The 18,763-nt window shown below is 41.7% G+C and overlaps 1 protein-coding gene across 6 annotated transcripts in view; it reads right to left on the minus strand.

Annotated features, from left to right (window-relative positions):
• Window positions 1-18,763, minus strand: part of DYNC1I1 (dynein cytoplasmic 1 intermediate chain 1) — a 296,927-nt gene that overhangs the window by 102,315 nt on the left and 175,849 nt on the right. For all 6 annotated transcript variants that reach the window (XM_032874683.1, XM_032874675.1, XM_032874700.1 and 3 more), the window contains exons 7-10: window positions 16,738-16,827; window positions 10,423-10,585; window positions 8,301-8,400; window positions 224-349 (exon numbers count right to left, since the gene is read on the minus strand). In XM_032874683.1, the coding sequence (XP_032730574.1) occupies window positions 224-349; window positions 8,301-8,400; window positions 10,423-10,585; window positions 16,738-16,827 (479 nt within the window). The remainder of the gene's footprint in view (window positions 1-223; window positions 350-8,300; window positions 8,401-10,422; window positions 10,586-16,737; window positions 16,828-18,763) is intronic.

The following is an 18,763-nucleotide window of genomic DNA, read 5'->3' on the forward strand; positions in this document are numbered from 1 at the left end:
AAATAGAAAGAAAATGACACACAGTCCCCCACTGGGCTTCCTAACTGGAGAGAGTTGCCACTTTGCCCAAACATGAGGTTACTGTGGGGGAATTTTCCAAAACTGTCAACAATTCCATTTTTAACCTCGGCTCTTCCTCGGCATGTAAGAGAGATGCAAGGCAACATGAACTATATTTGGTCTAGTGGGAGACAGAAGTTATTTTCACTCTGCTGACTCCTACCTGACAGTGGAAGACGTATTCTGGTGTGGTTTTCTTAAACTTCATGTTCCAAACCAAAGCCACACCATCTGGTTCATGGGGAGCGTCCTCGTTGTTGTTGTAGGAAGCAACCATCAGCTCAGGGTACTGAACGGAAGAGGTCACAAGGATGAGTTACGTCAAGTTGCCGACACAAAGAAAACTCTCTTATTCTTATAGACAGATGTTATATTACGTCATTTAAATGGCACCTTTTTAGGAGTTGTGGCACGCTTAATACCAATTACTGCTTCACCCTATTGCATTCTGGTTTCTGCTTCCAGTGTTCCACGTGGGCTTGCGAGCGTCACCAGTAACTGCCATATGCACACATTACTCGACCTTTCTGCATTCTCTCTTGGACTACTCCCTTCTTTCTCCTTTGTTGGCTTCCATTACACCTGTCTCTCCTGATTCTCTTCCTGACCATTCCTTTTAGTCCCTATAGAGTCTCCTTCTAATACCTATATTCCACGGAGGGTGGTGGGCTGTTTTCTGCCCTTTTGGGGGGTCTCTGTCAATACGTTCTTCCTAGGTGGTCTCATCTACTCCAATGGCTTTAATATGCATTAATATGCTGAAAAATGTCCAAATCTGTATCTCCAAGCTTGATGTCTCTCTCAGCTGCAGAACTGCATACTGGAGATTTCTCTGAGTCGTCCATAGACATATCACTTATGCATTTAAAAAAATGAGCTTCTTGCCTTCTACAAAACCTCGTGCTCTTCCCATGTCTCCTCTTTTGGGTGCCTTCCACTACCGTTCACCCACCTGCCCAAACCACAGACACTCCATGTTCATTTTTACTCCTTTCTCTTTCTTATCCCCATGTACTGTGTTATACTCCTGTCTCAGTACCTTTCAAATGTATGTTTTCTTTCATTCCTTAAGGTGAGGGTCTCCTCAACTACTTTTCTTTCTTTTCTTTTTTTTTTTAAGAGATTTTATTTATTTATTTAACAGAGAAAGAGAGACAGAGAGAGAGAGCAAGAGAGTGTAAGTAGCAGGGCTGGAGGGAGAGGGAGAAGCGGACTCGACTGAGCGGGGAGCCCAATGTACACTTGATCCCAGGACCCTGCGATCATGACCTGAGCTGAAGGCAGATGCTTAAGTGACTGAGCCACCCAGGCGTCCCTCCTCCACTAATTTCTTATCTGAATCAAGGCAACAGCTTCCTGAATGGCTTCCGGCTGGCAGGCTTGCCAGCCCCACCCCTCCCCTATTCCACTCTCTATCCTTTGTCAATGTGACTTTACAAAACATACAGTTGGCTAAGTCACTCCTCTGCTCAAAATACTTTAATGGGGCGTCCTCACTTTCCAGATTAAACCCAGGTCATATAAGGTCCTTCGTGATCTGTCACTGTCGAACTCCTCTGCTTCATCTCTTACCACCCCCTTACCTCCTCTACCCCACACCCTAAGTCTCTGCCTCATGGGCTAGTTCTGAGGTTCACAGGACAGCCTCTGTGCCCAGGAGTTTCATAATCACTCTTCATGGGATGCCTCGTCTGTGTTGTTTCTAACAGTAACTCACAGATCAAATCCTCCAGACAATCCTGATGAGCCAGCCACCACCCCCACTTCTCTCTCACAGGCTTCCTTAGCATTATGTGTGTTCCTCCGTTAAAGACCTTGTCAAACTGTGCCATGGTTTTTGTTTCCCACTTATGTCTCTTAGTAGTCTGTGAGCTGTCTCTGAGCATAGGGACTTATTTTTATTAACTTCTAAATCTAGTGTCTTATAACTCCTAGCACATAATCAACTATGTCAAAATCTATTAAAATACAAATGGTCTTTTTATTTTAGTGACTCTGCTCTCAGTAGAAAGACCTTATATTTAATCCTGTGTTGTCAAATAATGCCAACAATTAAAGGCATAAGTGTAAGAACCACAACCAGTAAAATAATGACTCTCAAGTGACTAGAAATACGTGCTTACCCTGTGTGAGCTCTGTGCTGTGTAATTAAACAAACGGGGGAGGAATCTTGGCGGGGGGTGGGTATTTCTGAGAGTGCTTTCATGAAAATGCCATTCCTACCTGGCGTTCCCATAAGGCAGCCCCATTAGAAACAGCAACAGGATTATAGCAGAGCATATCAACTCTTTGCTTATAGATGTCTTCATTTTTTCCCTTCCTTTTCACTAAGCTACATACATATTTAACAGGAGAAGGCCCTTATACATGGAAACATCCACTTTTTTTTTCTGTCAAAACTGATTGAAGCTGAGTCTTCATTTGTTCAGCAGCCTCAACTTAAGAAAACTGGAGGGAGTCACAACTTGCTGGCTGATGCAGAGGAAGGAAGTATGATCCTACAGCAAGACATATGCATATGGCCACCAGGGGAAGTCATTGTTCTTTATTAGAAAACACTCTGCAGAGGCTGAATCCAAAGCCCATTAGGAAAGGTCTTTGATTCAGAGCCCATTTGAAGAAACTAATATCCAGATAAACATAGAAGTCTCCAGACTGTCCATCTGAAGTTTAACTACGTCACATGTGAAAGGCAACTCTGTAAACATCAACACCATAGTAGCCGCTGAGCAGCCAGATGTGTCTGCACTAATATCCTGCAGCTTTACATCTGGGACTCATCGTTGGCTCCCACTTGTAGCTTTTCTTTTTTCCATTAAAAAAATAGTTGAAATTATTTGGCTTTCAAACTCTTTTTGAAAATAGGGGGAGTTTTAGTAAAATATCAGAGAAATGCCTTTGGCTTAATTTCTACAACTGGTATCATAAATCCTAAAGATACTGATCTAACTCATATCTCATTCAAGTTTTTCTGATTTTGAAGTTTCCTCTTAGATGTCTTTTTCTGCTGTGTTTGAACATGACTAGTCATATTTTCTTACTCTCAAGTGAAGAGTAAATCTCTGAACCATTATTTAAATCTTGAATGCTAAAATTATGACTTTTAAAGGGAATGTGAACACTTGTGAAGCTTATAATTCCTCATCAAGTTGGATTATCCAACCTTTAACCTAGGCAACTTTACCTGAAAATTACCAGATCTGCTCTCAAGCTGTTTGCTTCTATAGAGAAGTAAAGTCTGACATTCATCAGAGGGGAAGGCAACAACGTGTTTTTAGTGCCCATTACGTGCCAGACAACAAGCCGGGTGCTACATGAACTCATTTGGTCCTTGCAATCCTCTAAAGTAGAAGCGGTTTTTCCATTTCTATAGACAAAGAAGCCAAGGATCTTGGGGTAAGTAAGTTATTCTGAGTTACGCTGCTAATAAAAGAAGTGAGAGCCTTATTCAAAGTCTTTTTGGCTTCAAAGATCGTTTCCCTTCCAGTCCCCTGAGGCATGTGTCCAGTGTCTCCTATACACGTGTAAGGCACTGTGCCAGGTGAGACGTGGGACAAGAATGCCAACAATAATGTGTTTTGCTCTACAGGAGCTCACCCTTGCATACAGGGAGGTAAGGCACAGCTATGAATAACTATAAGGCAAGCATAAAGGCAGAACATGATATGTGCTGAGGAGGAAATGTAAACAAGGGTCCTTAGAAGCACAGAGGAGAAAAGAACCACCTTAGCTGGGTCAGGGTGTGGCAGGGAAAGAAACTGGAAGGGACTTCTAAGAAGAAATGAGACATGTACTGGGCCCTGTCAGGTGGTATGTTATTAGGAGAGAGGGGAGGGGGGAATATGGACCAGGGTACAGATAGGAGGGTTTGCTTATCTGGCTGATCTGCGGTGATTCTCCCACCTTTGGAGATCACCTCAACATACGGGTATCTGACTTCCCAGGGACAATTAGTTCACTGCAGAGTTGGTACATGACCCAGAGCAAATCATAGCCTCCAAACTGGCTGGGGCACATTTGGAACTGAGACACAGAAACCAGGGCTGGCAAATGGGTCAGGTTTTGACAGCATCCTATTGGTGAGGTCTCTCAAGCGGCCCAGACTGCTACTCTTCCTGAGTTCAGTTCTTCCTCTCTTCCACGGATCCCCTAAGTACACTCGTTCCTCTCCAATACATCCCCTCTTTTGCTCATGCTGGCCCAGAGGTGAAGTTTTCTTAACTAATGTCGTGGAGGGCATGTCTGGGAGACATTAGCTTGTAGCCTTTGGCTAGGAGGCAGGTTACATGAAGCTATAAGCAAGAAGAAGGGGTTTGAAATGCCTCTGGGCATCGTCACAGAGGCCACTGAGTACAGGCTGGTGACTTCAGACTTAGCTCTGGGGATAGCGGGGGTTATAATCAGCAACTACTAATACTACTGCTACTATGCTTTCACTGGGATGTCACATTGATTGAGCACTTTTTATGTACTAGACACTGTTTAAGTCCTATGGCCGTAAATACGTTAACTCATATAATACTCACAATAAGCATGTGAGCTCGGTATGATTACCGTCATTTTATGAACGAGGAAGCTGAAGCAAAGAGAAGCCAAGCAACTTGCCCAAGGCGACAGTGAGAGCTTATAAGGAATCTTCACGAACATCAGTCTGGTCAAAATACTTGTAAGGACTCAACAGTAGAGAGGCTGGAGGCAGAAAGACCAATTAGGAAGTTGTCTCCTAATACAAGCAAGAAGCAGAGGGCGTGGCGTAAAGTCAGGGTCAAAGCCACGTTGGTGGACTTGAGTTGGTGTCTGCAGCAGTCTTTTTGCTACAGTAAATGTGACTGGATTTGGAAACTGAATGGACTATTAGAGATTACTCAGCTGTATACGCTGGGTGACGACAAGGTTGGAGGAGGCAGTTTCCCTGTGAGAGGAGTCTATGCGGTGGGACTAAGGTCGGGAGTGTGGTTTGGGACAAGGCTGGAAAAGCCGTCATGTGGTATGTGGAGAGTGTTATTGACTCGCACTGTTCAACAATGGTCAGTGAATGACAAAGCTGACCTAATTCCCCCAAGGGACCCAGTTTCTTCCAGGGTATAACGTTTGGTGGATATTTGGCAAATATTGCAAAGTTAAAGGGTTCTTATTTGAGAAGCCCAGGAGATCAAAGCCAAGCTATGCAGAAACCTCACAGTTTCTTCCTTTTCTCCCCACTCAATTCCACTCAGGCAAACACCCTGGACATATATGCCACTTCGAGGCTCCAAGACTGTGCCTCTCTCCTTGTTTTCTTTCCTGATATTATTGAATTCCATCTAGACCCATTCAGAACTCTTCATCCCATAAGCATATAAACCTGGTCCTTTGAACCCCATAAAAATGTTATGAGTAAATAATTAAAAAAAAAGTTATGATGTAGGAGCTAAGGGTTCCAATTCTTTTTTTTTTTTCCTTTAGTAGTCTCCATGACCAGTGTGACACTTGAACTCACAATCCTGAGATCAAGAGTCACATGCTCTCCTGACAAAGCCAGCCAGCTACTCCTCCAATTCCTTTTACTCAGGCTCCATATAAAATATGCTTTTCAGAGCTACGAACCCCTTCCCTACATTGTAGATGAGCAGGTTATACAAAAATGGTGAAAAGTAAATGTGGTGTCCCCATGGTAGAGTTTCTGTCCTTCAGAGTTTCAGTTCTTAAAAAACAAAAACAAAAAAAACAACAAAAAGAACTCCCAAAAAACCCTTCACACAAACCCTATGTGGAAACAAATCCATCCAGGGTCCATATGGCCATTGTACACCGTGGCCAGGCCCGGACCAGCCCCACTGAGGCTGGGCCTGCCAATTCCTCAGGGAGCTTTATCAACCAACCTGGGAACACAGTAGAAGTTGCCTTTGAATGTGTCAGATAAGGTTCCTATGTAATTTCCAGACTCTGAACAAGTGAACGAGCCGAGCTAAGTGTTTCCTCAGGCTTGGATCTAATTTCTGTGCGTACACCCGAGCATGCTTGCAGACCACCCACACACCGGCGGCAAGTGGCTGGGCCCCTGCTTGTGTTAGTGTCTGCACAATCAGGCACTGCGAGATCTGGTGTTTGAATGTAAAAGGAGGTTCAAGAGGGGAGAACTCCAGCCCACTTGGTGGCTGATGACAGTCGGTTGTGAGGGATTACACTCCTCTTCAAACAAGCAAAGGAAACAAGAGAGAGAGAGACAAATGAAGAAACAGACTCTGAACTAGAGCGAACACACTGATGGTTACCGGGGGCGGAGGGGGTGGGCAGGAGGGTGGGGATGGGAGCACACTTATCACAACGAGCTCGGCGTCGTGTGCAGAAGTGTCGAATCACTCTATCATCCCCCTGGAACTAATACAACACTGTATGTTAACTATCCTGAAATTAAAACATTTAATCAAAATGAAGAAAAGGAGACTCAAGAGGAGAGAACACCGGCCCACTTGGTGGCTGATGACAGGTGGGCTATGAGGGATTACACTCCCTTCAGTTCTCCTGTACTCCAGCAGGATTAGATGAGGCCCTTCGCATCATCTGTTTCTCAGTTCTGTCTAGAACACACTCTTCTCCCCTCCAGTTGTCTAAATCCCAGTCGTCTAGAGACAGTTCCTGACCTCCACTACCTCTGCAGGCCTGTGCTGTCTGCCTCTTGTTGTTCGGAACTTATAACTTCTCTTGGATCCAGATTCCAGACCACATCCTAGCACACATCCTAGCTGAGTGATTTTTAGCAAGTTACTTAAGCTTCTCCGAAGCTCAATTTCCTCAGCTGCACAATGGAGATATTAATGGTTGCTGCCTCATCAGAGTTAAGAAACTGAAATAAGAAGATGCCTTCAGAGCAGTTGGCACAGTGCTTAGCACATAAAATACACAAATGAAAAGCTAGCCATGATTATTATTCCACCTTAAGAACATACACTGTAATTCCACATAAATGTCCAGAATTTATCATTCCTATTTTCCTCATTGCTAGTATGTCATTGTCACTGCAGGAAGGCACACAGCATGGCTCTTATGAACGTGGGCTCAGCGGTCAAACCCCCTGGGTTCAAACTCCGGCCATCCCACAACTAGGCTGTATGCCTCTGTGTACATTATGTAACTGCTCAGTGCTGGGTAATTGGTCATGTAGTGCAGTTGGTCTGGCTCTTCAGCAAGGTAACTTCTGCTAAATTTGCCTCCTTTCACTCTGAATACCACACTAAGGAGTATAGACTTTTTTACTTAGAGCCAACAGGGAGTTTTGATCCAAGGAGTGGAGTGATCAGATTTGCATTTCAGAAAGATTACCTGGCTAGGTGTCCAGAGATGCCCCAAGCACCACAGATGGACAAGCATGGGTTTAGGAAGACCAATGAGAAGGTTAGGAATACCACAGGCATAAGGTGATAAATACATGAGTGGAGAAATGGACAGTCTCGGTGACAGTCCAGGTCTGGGAGAGAGGGAAAGAGTTGCTAATGTTAATGATGAAAGTTAATGAAGAAAGGCCACTGGCTATATTGTGATGTCTTTAACTTAACATGCGGTAGGGAAAAAAAATTCAGATGTGTGACCATAATGAACTAGTGATTGCAGATTCTATGAGACAGCTGAGAGGACCTGTTGGTTGTGCAAAGTGGAATTCTGGAGGGTGATGGGTGGGCGATATAAACAGGCTGCCACATGGTGGCTGAACACAGAAGTGGAAGAGCCGTACCCCGGAGAGCATGTTCGGATGAAGAGTAGAGGCTGAGGGCACAGCCACGAGGACCACAGCGGTGGAAAAGAGATAAGAAGTTTTGAAGAAGTGTGAGAAGTGTGAGAAGGAGCGAAGCTGTGGAACTCAGGGGCAGGGTATTGTTTTTAGACTACGGGCATGTCTACAAGGCTGGATGACAAGGAAGTCAGGGCAGAGGAAGGCTTCAAAACAGCCACAGGGTGTGATGTGGGGAACCCCTGGGGACCTTCACGACAGCAGCTGTGCAGACCAATGGCCTGCTCCTTGTCTGGTAGCACATGGGGTTACTCAGTACATATGAATGATGGTGTGCAAACGTTCAACTGAAAGCTCAGGAAAATGAGAAAGAAAACCAACAGGCATAGAACAGAACTGCAGGCTGATAAACATATCTGAAGAAGTGGAGAGAAACACTCTCTCTCTCACTCTCTCTCTCTCTCTCTCTTTTTTAAATACAAATGCCGTAAGAACACAGCCCAGTTCGTCCCATCCCAGCAAGAATTCTTACCTGGAGAGACCAGTCCATACAAGTGACCACTCGATGCTTGGACCAATGCTCGTCGTAGAACTGACGATTGAAAGAAAGGTTCGCTCCAGCCTGGACATCCCTAGGAGGGTTTAAACATCAAAGACAAATATGATGCTTCAGAATGGGGCTTTCTCTCTGCTGTTTGTACTGAAAGAATGAGATGGCAAGAGCATGGCCCAGAACACTCTCTGAGGGCAAAGCTTCAGTTCAGAGGGTAAAGGCTGATCGCAATTCAAAGAGCGAATGGTGGCCTCCCTCCTGTATGAAATGCTGTTCCTAGCCTCACCCCGGAAAGGTTTCCACATATTACTCCAAAGCTGGTATGAAATGTCAAGTGATTTTCAGGTTCTCATCTTGACCTCTCCCTCAAGTATTCGCTTCCTTCTAATAAGTTCTGTCTGAAGCGGAATTCTCTAGAAATCTCCCAGCTCTCAAGGGAAGCCCAGCACAGCTGGAGACTCTTTGATATCGTATCAACGTCTCCTGACCTCGCCTTAGATCAGAGGTGATGCACATGCCTCCATCCACCTACGATTTCGGGCGGTCCGCAGTGTCTCCTCCCTGCTCAGCAGCAAGCGGTGTCACCATGACTCGGGCAGAGCGGAGGGCGCAGGATTCACCAGACTTATTAGACACTTAACATAGACCAGAACAGCATCTGGGGTGAGGCATATACTTTGGCCAGTGTTTTCTTGGCTGATACTCAACTGGCCACAAAACCCCCTTTGAAGATCTCTGCACCGGTCATGCATTTGCTCCACAAGACTGAGTGCAAACTGAGTAACTTGGCGCATTCTGTGCCAGCAGGTTTTGGATCTGCATAAAAAGCTGGCTACACTTCTTGGGCTTCCGTTCAGGAATTTCTCTGCTCTCACCTCTTTTCTGTTCCTCTGCTTTACCCCACTGGCGTGCACCCTGTATCACCTGCCTTCTATGGATCTTGTTGAGATGATGACTGGGCTCCAGACTACTTACTTGGGCTCCAGTCAGCTGACTGAGGACTCTTTTTTTTTTCCCCCCTACTAACTCTTCCTCAAATCTATCACTGCAAACTCGGGCAAGAGGTACACACGCCCAAGTAACCCAGAGGGAAACAGGACCTGGACAATCAATTGAGCCATACAGCAATGACTTTTTCAAAGAAAAATAAAGCATCTCATAACATGCATATTCAAAATATTATTGTCTCTTTGAAATAGCTGAATGCTGCTGCCGACTGGTTAGAACATTTTCAGAATCCCCTTTTGAAACTATTTTTGGAGCCTCTATTATACTCCCTTGAGCATCCTCAATGATAATACATTGTCCTTTGAGAATTGTATTTGAATTTTAGAAATAGTCAAAGGTCAAGTCTACTGCATAAGGCAGGTGATCTCACCTTTTCATATTTTTCTTGACCAAAAGAAATCAGTGGCTATAAAATGGCTGTATTTATTTCTTACAAAGCTCATAAAGTACCAACTCCTTGTACCCCCACGCTGATGGCTGGTTACCCTTGCCCTTTACAATACATACATTACAGTCTCAGAGAAAGTCACTGGGGGTCATTTGCTTTTACTGATTAGTTTTTGTTTTATCTTTAAATATATCCCTGCACATGAATGTCCTACAAGACATATACACACGTATGGTCATGGTATCAAAAAGAGGAGAAGGATTGCAGTCTCTGCTATTTTCTCCCCACACCAGTGGAGGGGTCCCATATCTCATGTTTATTTCATTTGGCTTCCTGTTTGCTTAGACATCAAAAATAGATCTACTGGATATAACAAAGCACCTTTGCTGCTTATAGGAATGTTTTCTCAGAGGACAATGTACGTGACTCTGCCAGTCTCTATCACCTGGACTATTCCCCAGATATCAAGTTCAAAAGCATTTCACGGAAGCACCTGATAATTACAGGGAAACACTAAGCCAGAAGTTATAACCAAAGCCTTTAGTCAAAGCTGTTCAGCAAGATCAACCCTGGAATTTCATCCTCCTCTGATTTGTTTGGTTTGGGATTTGCCTAGTCAATACATAAGTGAATTTAGAATCAACAATAATTTATTGCAAGGTTTTTTTGTCTTGTTTTGTTTTTAAATGCACACAAGAAACTAACCCATCTTTTTCCTCTAACTCTCGACCGCTGTAGTCAAAGAAGATGTCGGAGTCTTCTGCCAGTGCTCTTTCAATTACCCGGATTGTCCGATCAAAAAAGATGAGGAATTCCTCTGAATGAAGGATCTGCTGTTTTTCTTCCTCTGTCAGCTCTCGTGGAGGGGCTTTTTAAGTAAGAGATTGTCAGGAAAGAAGAAAAGTACAATTAAAACATTTCAAGAGGGATCCAACTCTTGAGATGACTTACCAAAAGAGTGATCAGATGGTGAAATAAAGCATTATCAATATTGATTCCAACTTGCTCCTAAGTTCACACCAAAGGTGTTTGCAGATGACCCCCTCATAATTTTACAAAAATATTTCATATCTGGACGAATCACTATTTCAAAGAGTCAACAAAGAGTGCAAATGGAACTAGACTTGTGTTTTTTAGTAACCAGTTCTGAAAGTTACCTGCTTTAGAACTGAACTTGACAAACAGCTCAAAGAGTATGTAATAGAAAACTCGATAAAACTATGTATATTGGATATGACTGAAAGCTGCTCATGTGAAATAACTCAGAACTGTCTATAATATGATCTGGGAGGCAGCCTTCCTCGCTCTCCTAGACACATCTGTTCTACCTCAGAGCGTCAGCTGGGAAGGCTGACTAGCTCTTATACAGGTTCCACTCATACCCAAAACGTGTCCTTCTAAACCTGCTTTCACCTGAGATATCCCCTGCTTTTAGACAAACATACAGAACAAATAAATGCTTCTATAAGACACCTCGAAATTGCTTTTATGCCTTTCTTTCTAGCCTGATGAATCTTATTAAACTAAGTTTGAAGATAAAAAATGAGGCAAAGAGAGATGAATTAACTGGCTTATGTCACGGTGTCTGAAAGTCAGCTCACCTCGGAGTCCCAAGCAGCCGACACAGCCTAGTGGCAAGGCTTCCATACAATGAGAAAGGATTAGGCAATCCCCCAGACTGAGAAGCCCTCAAACATAGAAACTGTCCGCTGAACCTTTGTGGTTCTTCAGGAGCCCCAGTTCAGCTCCTGTGCAGACAGCATTCAGTAGATGTTTTGTGGATTACTCTCTGGAGGACCAGAAGCTTCTGGAACTGAAGGGACAGGAGGAGGGCACTGCACTGCAGTCAGCACTGAGTCCCTAGCGGAGTCTCTCACTGACGGGCTTGCCCAAACACATGCCCAACCATCCCTGTCAGCCTTTCTACCTGGCCACCCGGTCAGAGGAGCCATGTAGGGTGTGGTCCGAGGTCAGCAGAATGTGTTACATTATTTGTTTCAGTTAATGGTATCGTGAAGCCACTGGCCTACGAAATCTGCGCTGTCAAGAAGAATGGCTGCAGAGCCAAGACCGTGGATCTCAAGTCTTTAATGTATGGAATGTCTCCCCCCTTCCGACCTCCACTTCCCTGCCCCCGCCCACGATGCCGGGGATCAGGAAGGACTCCAGAATCTGTATTTGTACAGGAAACTAAGATTATGATACTGTAGTTGGTCCACACCTTGCACAAAGCTCTCCAAGGTCATATGATAACAAAACGGGATTCATCTACTACAGCAGAAGATTGTCTCCCAGAACAGTTGGCGCCCCATAGCTTGTGGTAGCTCCGCGCATAGTTAGAAATATCTCTTTGCTGCTGAAGCCTCCAGAGACCTTAATAAGCCAATGCATACTGGGACTTTCCAGGAACCTCTGTGGAGCAAAACTGAGCAGAGGTGCCTACACACTAGTTTGAGAAACTGGGGAAGCAGCAATGTGCAGATGTAAGTAATAAGGACTCCACGAAACCAGCCGGGAATCCAGCGTTGCCACTGCTCTTCGCTAACTTTGCTTCTTTAGCCAACTAAAGCTCTCCGAGGAGCAGTGTTTTCTATAAAATGCGGCAATGATACCTAAACATTAAGTCTCATTTAAGGGTTAAGGATGAATATACTGGGCAAATAATTAAGTATTCAATAAATAGTAATTAAATAGTCTGCTTTCTGTTTTAGAAAATGAGGCGTTTGAATTTTTTCACCCTTGTGTAAGTTCAAGAAAACAGATAACCAGGCAAAACGAGAAAAAAAAAAAAATCTACAAAATGCTAGGTTCATTTTGGTTTGGTAGTAGTGTTACATAAATAAATAAGCTTCACCAAGAGGGTATCGTAGAGCTAAGAAAAGTGCCTTATTTTAAAAGCCTTTTTCAGTCTTGGTTACTGTTAATGGATGACTTGAGACCCATCTGAAACTAAGCAGAGAACTAGGACCTTTTTGTTTTTATTCTTTTTTAAAATAATATTTAAAATATCTATTCTCCTCTCTGTTTATCTTTTTGAGTAACTTCTATTTCACCTGTATCTTTCCTTACAGGTCCACTACCTTGAATAAAAAATCGTATCTATGTCATTTTCTGTAATTTTTTCTTCCCTGTAGCTTATTGTCACTTTGATCTCAGCTTTCAAGACATACAACTTCTTCTCTAAGAGAAACACAAATGGCTGATCAAAGTGTATTTGCAGAGGCCAAGTTCAGGTAGGTGAAGCAGTAGCCTCTCCAGATATTATGTTTGACAATACAATATTTGGCTTGAAATTAAACTGCTACTGAAGCAAAACAAAGGATATATTTTATATTAAGCTTTGATGTCTAACAGGGATCAAATGACACGATTTGTTAGTATAAAATAATAAGATGCATGTGCAGACAAGTACTTTTTTGAAAGTCATAAACAATATTCAACGTAGGAATTAAATAGGCCATAGTCATTTTTGATAAACCCCAAGACCTCCCATATTTAAAATCTTTAAATTGATAAGTGTTGCTACAATGTAATGAAAACATAATGGAGTATCCAGGAACCACGACCAAAAGCTGTATTCAGAGGCAAAACCTCTCCAGACACCATATTTCATAAAAGAAAATTGGTTGATTAATGGAACCTACAAGGTTCAAAATGCAAGCACAAACAATTAGAATCACAATCGTATTACTTCAGAATAGACCCCAAATTCTCCCTGATATATCTGTTTCCGCAGCTTTTCTCTATCCCTAGCACCTAATGAATTATTTTCAACATGTTCACTGTATAAAAAGGTGTGAATTAATTTAATAACAAAAGGCATACCAGACCAAAATGTAAACATTGATAATCATTGATTTTTCTCTTGAAGTTAAGCAGAAAATGCTATTATTGCAGGTCTGTTTTTTGTTTTTTTTTTGCAACACAAAATATGGAGTATTTCTGCCAAGAGCTAACAATATTTTATGCATGTAAAATGCCCTTCTTAAAAAAAATTACTTATGAAAAGTCAAACACATGGATATAACTAACATATGATCCAAATGACAATTTTGTACTTGCCCAAATTTACCTGAACAGTTACATTTAGCTCAAATCACAATTATGAAGAAAATGTACTGAATTCGTGAAATTTGAAGTTTAGAAGATGGCCTAAGTCTATGACTTTGTGGTTGCAAGATTAAAATCTAGTATACATTTTATGTTAGGGTCTATTTTGCTTCTTTTTCTTTAAAAAATGTGAATTTCTCACTTCATATATGAAAATACTTGTGTATGTGTCTTTATGATGATTCTATCCTATTTGCTATACTTTCTTGGGTTTTTTAATTGAGTTAATAGGTACTTCTCTAGTTTGTTGTTGTTTTACTCTACTTACTATATTCTGTTTTGCAGTTTAATTTTTTTAAATACAAAATTCATAATGAAATTCACAATTCATATTAAGTATATTACAATCCTTGAGGTCAAAAACTATTTTAAAAATACTAATTTCAGAAATGCCTTGTTTTCAACAATGCAGCTTTGAGTTTCAATATAAAAAATTAAATCTTTCAAATATTTTTCAAGAGTTTATGTAAAAGACAAAAAATAAAGAAGTTAATCCACATAGCTTAAATCTCAAACCTGATTAGACAGGGACAGTGGCTCTTCTGGGAATTTTACAGTGAAATCATTTCATAAACAGGAGCAAGAAAACCAAACCAAACTGATGAAGAAGGCTCTCCTTCTCTGAAGTTAATGTGAGATTTATGAGACGATGTGTGTTTACAAGAGTTAGGTTTCCGAACTTCGAACACGAAGATACCAGAAAGCTCACATGTAGAAATCGCCTAAAATTTGATTAAAAGCTAACTTGTATCTGCCGTTTGTGCTACTCCATTGTGGAAAAAGGAGTGAAAACAGGAAAATATCAAACCCTTATTTCTTTACTATTTAGTGCATTTTGATATCACATAGGCAAAATGTCAAAACCTAGTGAGCACTGATTTTTTTCCCCATCTCCTGTTTACCATTTTTTTTTTTAACTCCCCCAAAGTCCAGATTTCTCAAAAATGTGTTTCCTGGTCTAAAACCGTGTATGTCAAGTTTCAGCTCAGAGCAAATTTTTACGGCTGAGTAATAAATCGCTGAAACTCAAGGTTCGTAAGGGAAGTGCTGACACAGCCCTAACGACCATACAGCCGTGGGAATGGCGCCACGATTATATCTGCTGGAGATTCTTGAAAAAGTTTGCAAAATACTGTCTTACTTAAAAAAAAAAAAAATGCCAGAGAGTTTGATGCCAACATAAACATGCTTTTAACCCATTATGTGCTAATTTGCAGAAAAGCCATTAATAGAGAAAAAGGCACATGGCGCAGCAGTCCAGGAAATGTACTTCCAACTTCTTTTTGACTTTTAACAGGACTTTAATCAATTCCATGAAGCCTGAGCAACAGTTGAAACGAGAGGGTGTTTTCTCTCTCTGAACTTAAGAAAGGGGTTGCACTGCTTTGCCAGAGAAGACAGTTTGGGGAATGGGGGGTGGAGGGGGCAGGAGGGAATCTGTGCCAAGACACACAAAAGACACCATGGCTCCTTATCACCCAGAAGCGCTTGAGGATATTTTGCAAAAGGAAAAATCTTTTCTCTATTTATTTTAATAAATCCTGACTTATTTTATCTCTTGCTATACCTGTGTTAATGATATTCCATTTGCCAGCTTAAAAAAATGTTCTTAGAATTTTAGGCAAAATCTCTTCAATCAAATGCATTTAGAGTCCCTCAGAAAATGATAACTCTTGCACCTTCTGTGGATACTACAGTTAAAAAGGCTGCCTCTACTCCCTGCCCTTAGTTGTAGCCCAGAACTTGACAGGAATCAAAATCACTTAATGCCTGAGCCAGATAAAGTGAGCATATATGGCCATTATGTACCCATTCTTATAAAAGTCCCCAGTGACAACTATGTGCCACACACTCTGGCAGAGGCACAGGCATCTTTAGAATTTAAAAATTAGGGAGCTTCTAATCAGACTTGTGTTGATCTATACTTGGGACACGGAGCAGGGAATGTGGAAGAAACTTTTCAATCTATGCATACCTCATTTGTCAGTAAGAACGATGATTTCAAAGTTCTTTTATCTCTGAGGGCCGAGAATCTCAAAGGGATACAAAATTAGATTTTGAGGGAATCGGCACCTGTAGTATTTCTTGTCTTCCCTTGTCTTTTTTCTTTTTGCTTTCTTGTTTTTGAGACCCAGTGCTATGATAGGATGACACCGTCATGGTGAAATATAGTCTTTGGAGTCAACTACAAATCCTGGATACATTCTGTCTTCTTGGATAAGTTTTTAAACCTCTCCCTTCCTGGTTCTTCACCTGGAAAGTAGGGATAAAAATAGTATCGGCTTCCAAAGGATGTTTGAAGGTGTAGATATTAATATTTCTAAGGGGCTTAGGAGAGAGCTGAGTACACAGGAAGCCCTTAATAACTGCTCATCATGGTGATCACTGGAACATGGAGTCGTTGCTCTTCACACAGGCAGAGACGTGGAAGAAAACTGAACAGCTGAGTTATTAGTAAGGACCACTGTTAAAGTTTCTGTGTAGCTCACGTGAATACACTTCAGAATTTATGAACAAAATAATTAGCGCTGCTTCTTCCCTTTACTGTTATCGTTGGGAATACACAATGCAGTGGACAAAGTCACATGACAAAGTAACAAAGTACCAATGGGTAACAACTATCTTATTCTCTCACCATTTAGTAATAATTTTACTGGACTTGTGAGTGGACTTGTTGCTGCATTTGTGGGTGACTTCTATTTTATTTACTTTCATTGGTCAAAAAAATAAATGACCCTTGCTTTGGGGATTACAGTTTATGGTACTAAATATAACGTACTGAACAACCATAGAAAACCTTCTGCAGAGGGAGTGTGTATTTAATATTTACTCACCAGGACAGCCTCTCATGTTGCTAAATGATACTAATAGTAAAATGATGACTAATTTATCTCCCACACCATACCATACCTTCCTTCACCTCCTGTTTTTGGTCTTGGTTTTCCAGTTCTGAATCATGGCCAACTTTAGGCTCTACCATTTCCTCATCTTCCTCATCCTCTAGAAAAGAGAAAAAGAAAAATGCATTGTTTTGTTTCCTTCAAATCAAAGCCTTTGGTTGATGGTGGGAGGTAGGGGCAAAGGGTAAAGTTCCAATCATTTAGGGCAACTTCTAAGTAAATCAGTCCTCAATGAATGCCCAAGATATATGTCCATGAATATATGAATAAATTATGTCCAAAAGGGGCCTCTTTGAAAGTCCCCCAAGCTGCTGAGAAAACTGCCCGAGTCGGCACCTGCCAACAGCCATCTCCAGGCCCTCACCACATGGGCTGTCTTGGAATTGCCTCTCTGACCTCTGAAGCTTCTTCAGAGATGACCCAGGAACAGATCTCAAAATGTTTCCACCTGGGGCACATTCTCTACAGGGAACACCTGCTGTACAGACGACTCATTTCCAATTTAATTCTCACCAAATTAATTTGGTTTTGACCTACAGGAAAGGGTTAAATACAGGTCTGACCCCAGGTCAAATGCCATTGGCAAGTAAACAACCAGGGGGGAGAGTCCCAAAAGTCACTGCTGTTGGCCTGGGAGAAAGCAACCAACCCCAAATGGCATTTACACATTTAGAGCAGCTCATGCATTAATGTGAATTTAATGAGCACCAACAAATGGACCAGTCCGCTACCACCACCAGATGTTACAGTGCCCTTCCTGCCCTATGCAAATGTGTGCTCATTGTGTCTGCTCTCAACCTGCCTTTCTTAGAGACCCCTTTCACTGCAGAGCGCTTGAAACCATCAGTCACCATGTACACGATGTAGGGGAGAGTCAAGGTGTCACAAGAAAATCCAACATATAGAAATAAAATGCTACCAAAAATTAAAACTTGCTCTCAGAATTTTTAAGTATATTATCTTCTGTCCTAAGTATTATATTCACTGGAGACTATTGATTTCATTGGTTCAAATGGAATTTAAAAGAAATGAATTCACTGACTCCCTGCCCATTCATTCATACATTCACTCATCCATCAAATATTTACAGACTTTTTGTAAGCTCTCAAGTGCTGTAGATAGTCCCGTTTCCATGATAATAAATCCTGAGATTTACATGAACTCAAAATTTCAGCCGAAATAAATATGTGTAGCCTGAAAAGCAACTCCAAAAATCTGGCTACATCAAGCAAGTGATTTGGGAAAGAAAAGCAACTTAAAAAATTTGGATGTGTAGAGTATGGCACTGCAAATTAGATACTAAAATTTTTTTAATGTGTGTATTCATTGCAAAAAAGGTACTCCAAGTGCATGTGTATAGAATGTGGAACCAAGCTCATTACTTTATAACCACACATTGTACGCATCAGAAAGAATGTGAAATGCTTTTAAGGAAAATGGTCATTTATTATTTAACACGTGCAGTAGAGAGTTGCACTTGAAATTTTGAAAAGAACCCTGAGTCACCCTGATTTTTAGACAAATAAACCTTTAAGGTTATAAACAGCACATACGGGTCCTTATCTATACACAAAGGTATTACAGCTATCTACCCATTAAAAACCTGCTTGGAAAGTCTCAAAACAGTCACCTGGCCATTATGTACCCTAATCCAACAACCTAACACAAAGCCTTAGAAGGCACTAGCTGAAGGCAAGTCTCCTCTTTTTGTTAAACCTTGGTTGGAGGGGCAATCTTCAAAAGGCCACTCATTTGCTAGAAAGTTGCTCTATTTCTGAACCTTCAAGAAACATTTCCTTAAACTAATGGATTTAGCAGCAATGCCCCGACACTTAAAAATGCAAGTAAGTATAACAACTACACAGGTGATAGGGCCTGCCTTTATTATGGGTAGAACCTACCCCCCCAGCCCCAAACATCTTTATGTTGAAGTCTTAATCCCTAATATCTCCGAAGGGGACCAGGTTTGGAAATAGGTTCATTGGAGATATATTTAATTAAGACGAGATGGGACTGGAGTAGGGCGGGCTCCTAAT

The sequence above is a fragment of the Lontra canadensis genome, unplaced genomic scaffold (assembly GCF_010015895.1).
Source record: "Lontra canadensis isolate GAN:19392208 unplaced genomic scaffold, GSC_riverotter_1.0 scaffold2, whole genome shotgun sequence".
NCBI classification, from domain to species: Eukaryota; Metazoa; Chordata; class Mammalia; order Carnivora; family Mustelidae; genus Lontra; species Lontra canadensis.